The 4976-nt window shown below is 39.7% G+C and overlaps 1 protein-coding gene across 1 annotated transcript in view; it reads left to right on the top strand.

Moving 5' to 3' along the window:
• Positions 1-4976, top strand: part of FAM227B (family with sequence similarity 227 member B) — a 92304-nt gene that overhangs the window by 81282 nt on the left and 6046 nt on the right. The window contains 1 exon segment of the mRNA XM_019471316.1: positions 4226-4344. Within this exon segment, the coding sequence (XP_019326861.1) occupies positions 4226-4344 (119 nt within the window).

Raw genomic sequence — 4976 nt, 5'->3', positions numbered from 1 at the left:
AGTGGCTGGTCTCTTCGCTTACTGTTGAGTCTATTAGCTAACGGGCTGGGTACATCAGGGATCTGTTCGAGGCAGATTGTTGCAGCACAACAGCTGACCTGCTGTAATGTTTTTGGCTTTCTTTTCGGAATGGCTTTTGTCACCCTGAAGAGAATTTAGTAACATACTTCACGAAGCAAACCAACTTTTCCTTCTCCTTTCACTCCAGTTCTTTCTCCCTGTTAGGAACTGAGTCCTGTTGAAGAGAAGGCTCTAATCCCTTAGCAGTAAGGGAGAAATCAGGTAAAATGAAAGCCTGTGAGGCTCTTCTCTGTAGGATGACATGTTGTAAAAATACAACTGTATTCTGAAAAGTGACTGTAGAGATGGCATCTTGGGAGTGAGTGGGGGAAGGTTATGTTTATTATCTGTTAATGACTTCCAGATCAAGTTTGCTCCGTTTGCAAGTAAAAAAACCCAACCCTTTTTAAACTGCCTTCTCTGCAGACTCAATTTGGGATTTAAAAATCATGCTGTGCTAATTTTAATCCAAGTATTACTGTCAGCAATAAAAAGGTTCTTCGGGGTATATTGTGCCTTTAGTTAAACTGTCCATCACTGGACTGTAAATGAATGTTAATTCTGTTGATGAGAAGCTTGTCAAAATCAGGATTTGTCTAGTCCTGGTTATTCTTGATTAAGTCTTCCTTAATTAAGTCTTATTAACTCTTTTTAAACACTTATGTCTGTTTAAATGGTTTCTGGACTTACCTACTGTGGAGGAATGTAAAAGGAAGAGCAATAAACCTCAGAGCTATTATTTTTGCATTGCTCATAAGGCTTGATGGGTGAGGTCATAGGAGTTATAAAAGAAGTCCTGCTGACATACTGACCATCTTGTTAGGTTTAAATTTCTCAAGGATTTGAGTATCTAGTGTTCATGTGTAACGCAAATGAGAAAAGTTTGTGGGGAGAAGCAGTATTTTAATTAAACTGAATGATGTCATTTGGAAAACGTCAGCTTTCAGACATGCAGGTCCTTCTTTAGATCCCATTGTAATCATAATGTTATCAGAGACAGAGCCAGCAATTCAGGAAATGTTGAGATGCATTTAAGTGTGGCCTCTGACGGTGCTTTTATGGCAGTGCTGCTGAGCTTGGTGGTTACAGCAAAGGGAAAAGGGGTGTCAGTGGTAATCCTGCACTCCTTCCTCTTTCCGACAGGTATCAGTGATTCAGATTGTACTCAAATTTTGTCAACCAAGACCTCGTTACTGACTTGTCAGGCTGCAGGGCTCAGCCATGTTCTGAGACGTGACTTTTCCACTGCTGCCCTCACTAGGCTGGCAAACTGGGCTGGATACTGCCTCTCCCTGTCTTGCGCAGCCTGGGACATTGGGATCCTTTGGGGTCAAGGTAGGAGGAGGAAGCGTTCATGTTCTTTGGCATCCTTTTCTCCTTTTTTCCTTCTCTGATCATCTGGCACCGTCTTTGATGACAGTAGCTTTTCTTTAGCCTCACCTTGTCGGTTACCAATCCTTTTCCACTCTGTCCGCTTTCTTCTTTCCAGGGAGAACGCTCCTGCGCAGCAGGAGAGCACCACAAGGATTTGAGATCACTCCTAGTTTTAATAAGCAATATAACTTCTGCCCTCAGTACCCCGTCAGAGGAGCTCTTCATCTTCTCTGTTTCTGGTGTGAGAGTGTTTCCTCCTAAGAGGTACCCTGCACCGGTGACATCTACATTTGTCACTTCTATTGATCAGCCTTTCAGGCCCTTGTCCGCCTGCTTGCTGCTGCATCTTTCCATGGAAGTATTTTTTCGTGCCTGTCACTCCTGCATGCAGTGGGAGATTTGCGTACAGCACACAGATGTTATTCTCAGATAGCGTGTCTCTGAACACCACGTTGTGAACAAAGTTAGATTATAACTCAGTTTGAGTCAGGACATTACTTTATCTGTTTTCTTTCCTAAATTCACATCATAGGGCTAAAGTGTTTCTACACTCGTTGGTTTCAGAAAGTCCTGAGCTATGTCTGAAAAACCTGAAAAGCCTTTTCAGTGATGTCTTCATTTGGTTTTATTGCTGAGACATGTGACTAGACACATCTCTGCAGAAGGGAATGACCACTTAAATGATGGGCCATGGAAAGGATTGCTATGAGGCAATCAAAATTATTTTCTTCATTGGTGATTAGACCTGCTCCAGGAAGAGTTTACTGCAACAAGGATGTGGCCAAAGAATTGTTCCACCTCGCATCTCTGCAGTTGCAGCTACCTGGAGCTCCATTCATGCTTTTCTGAAGCTCTGAATACAACGCCTCGTTTGCACTCCTTGAATCATTGCTTTGGTAAGAGAACTCTTGGACACACTTAGAAATTATTATTGAGTTTCTGGAGGGGAGTACTGCCTCCTCACTTACAGCGTGAAAAAGGACAAGTAAAAAAAGGGAAGAGTACTTTCCATTAACTACAGATTTCATATATGTTGCCCAAATATACGTTCACTGTCACAGATCTGTCTTTCTTTTTCTACAAGTCTCTCCTAAATGCTTCTGAAACTGTGAAGAACTGGGTATCCCTATGACTGTGCACACAGCAGGGCTTGAAAAAGGTGGATGATGCTACATAATCTGTGTGTACTGCTAAGGCAAAAAGAAAAGTCATGAGATGCAGGCTCCTGGAGTAGACGTCTGGCCATGAACCATCATACCTCAGTATGAAGTAACTTTTCTTCCCATTTGTATTCTAACATCTTTCTAAGAATTCAGATTAACTGATCTGGAAGTGCTTGGTACCTCCTTCCCCCTTTGGCTAATTTTCAGCAGTCTGGAACATTATTCTCACACGTATTCTTCTTGTGAGTATATAAATTGCTTTGAAGCCCTATGGGATAATTGTTATTGCTGGAAAATGTTTTTTGAATGGTGTTTGTCTGCCAGCATCAGGACTTGAGGAGGTTATTTCATCTTGGCTTTCATTTCAGTTCTATTTTAGCAGTTCTTTGTCTTCAACTCCATCATCTTCTCTGTGCACTGAGCTGCTGTGTTCAAAGACATTTTTTTGAAATAAAATTCTTCACTTTGTGGTTCTTATTCGATGATGTTATTTCTCATTTTAGGAGCTTTTGTATTTCTTTAAGGCAAATGAGGCATGTTAGTGGTTATTTGTAATTCTTTCTTGTTCAGTGGATTTCCTGTTATGCAAAAATGTAAAGCTTTTCTCGCTGTTCTTCCAAACTTTTGTTTTCCTGTCTTGATAGTTTTGTACATCTGTGTCTGCTTTATAACCTGTGGCTAAGATGTACTTGCCCAGTTGAGATCTGGCTTTGTCTTCATGGATGCCTGACAACTTACGGTAAAACTGCAAGTTAGAACTCTCTTGCTTGTTTGTCTCAAGACCCTCAAGAAGTGAACAACTTTCTTTTTCTTTAACAGCTTTTCTGAATGGACATGAGGGTACCGAAGATCTATCTAAAAAATTCAGCGTGTCCTGCTTACGTACTCCATTTGTCCAGTAATCACTTTTACTGAGTTGTTACTGTAACAGAAGATCTACTTTGTAGAACATAAGGCTTGCACTTGGACAACATGTGTGCAGATGTGTGCACTGGTGAAGTGTGATGTTTCTGTACGGCGCACAGGCAAAGCCCCATCAGCCTGCTTCCTCTTCAAACGGCGTGAAGTTGCGTACTCACGTGCCCGCGTTTTACAGCTTATTTTTCACGTCAGTAGGCAGGCGGGGTGGGGACAGGTGGGCAGAAGGATGTCGGTCTTGTGAGACTGGATATTTACTCTCTACTTTCTCCCACCCTGGGAATCTAGGATTATTAATAGTAGTCTTTTAAAAACATCTGAGATAGGCAGAGCTAAGGATCTGTGTTTTAGGGCTAGTATTAGTAATAGGTTGTCTAGTTTCCATACTGGTCGACAGATATAGATATAAAGAATAGTTTATTCTTTTGAGGTACAGAAAGTGGATTAAATAACCTTCTTAGCACCATTTTTCCTTAACGGACTCATTATCTGTAGTGAAATCTCTTTGCGTAGCATTTTGTCTGGAAAAAATTGTGGGAAATGTACTAAGGGGAGATTTGGTTTATTAACATTTCACTGCAAGTGCGACGTGTATCCTACAGTACCAAGAAAACGCTACACGATGAAAAGGGATGTCAGAAAAATAGGAAGACATCAATATTTATGTATTGCCAGTAAGTGAAACTGTATGATTTTTAAATTTTTGTTAGCAGAGGGTATAATTTGCAAAGATCTACTTGAAGATAGGAAGTATATGGCAGATGAAGAAATAAGTGAAGATTGTGAACATACAAGTGATACACCAAAGGAATCCAAAACCATAACAGAGGTTTGCTTTACATACTTCTGATATTAAAAGGAGCGTACTATGGGTAGCTCACTGACAAAAGCCATGTTTCTGTTAATATTTATGAACTATGCTACTAAAATACTCTACAGAGCAGAGTTGTCTACATGGTGGCAATTTCAGAATATAGAGGACTATGGAGAGAAAACAACAATACATGTTTCTCCATGTAATTGGAGAAAATAAACTGAAAAACAAGGGGATTTTTCTCTACTGATTTGCAGTTGCAGTAATTTTAGGTGTGATTTGTTTTAACAAAAAAAGTAGACAAAAAAAGTTAGACGTAAATGTAATCTTTGTTTGTTGTGTAGATTATACTATAAGTGGTTTTGAATAGTGCTGCATTTATATTGGACTTTTCCTTTTATAACCTGGATTTGCGCTGGGTTCTTTTTCAACGTTTTATATGATTTTTTTTCAACTCTCTACCATATTTTCATGCTTTCAACGTTCACAAAAGGAAACGCTTTAGCCTTAGATAAGAATTGATCAGTCAGATTAAGGTAAGAACATGATTGTAGTAAACTGCAGTTTCAAATGGGATTCGCTAGGTTCTTTCTTGATAAAAACTCTATTTATCACACCCCCTTGATTTTTTTTTTTTTTTTTTTTTT

Source organism: Aptenodytes forsteri, unplaced genomic scaffold, assembly GCF_000699145.1.
Source record: "Aptenodytes forsteri isolate BGI_AS27 unplaced genomic scaffold, ASM69914v1 Scaffold1, whole genome shotgun sequence".
Classification (NCBI taxonomy): Eukaryota; Metazoa; Chordata; class Aves; order Sphenisciformes; family Spheniscidae; genus Aptenodytes; species Aptenodytes forsteri.
This window is presented reverse-complemented; position numbering and strand designations above follow the sequence as displayed.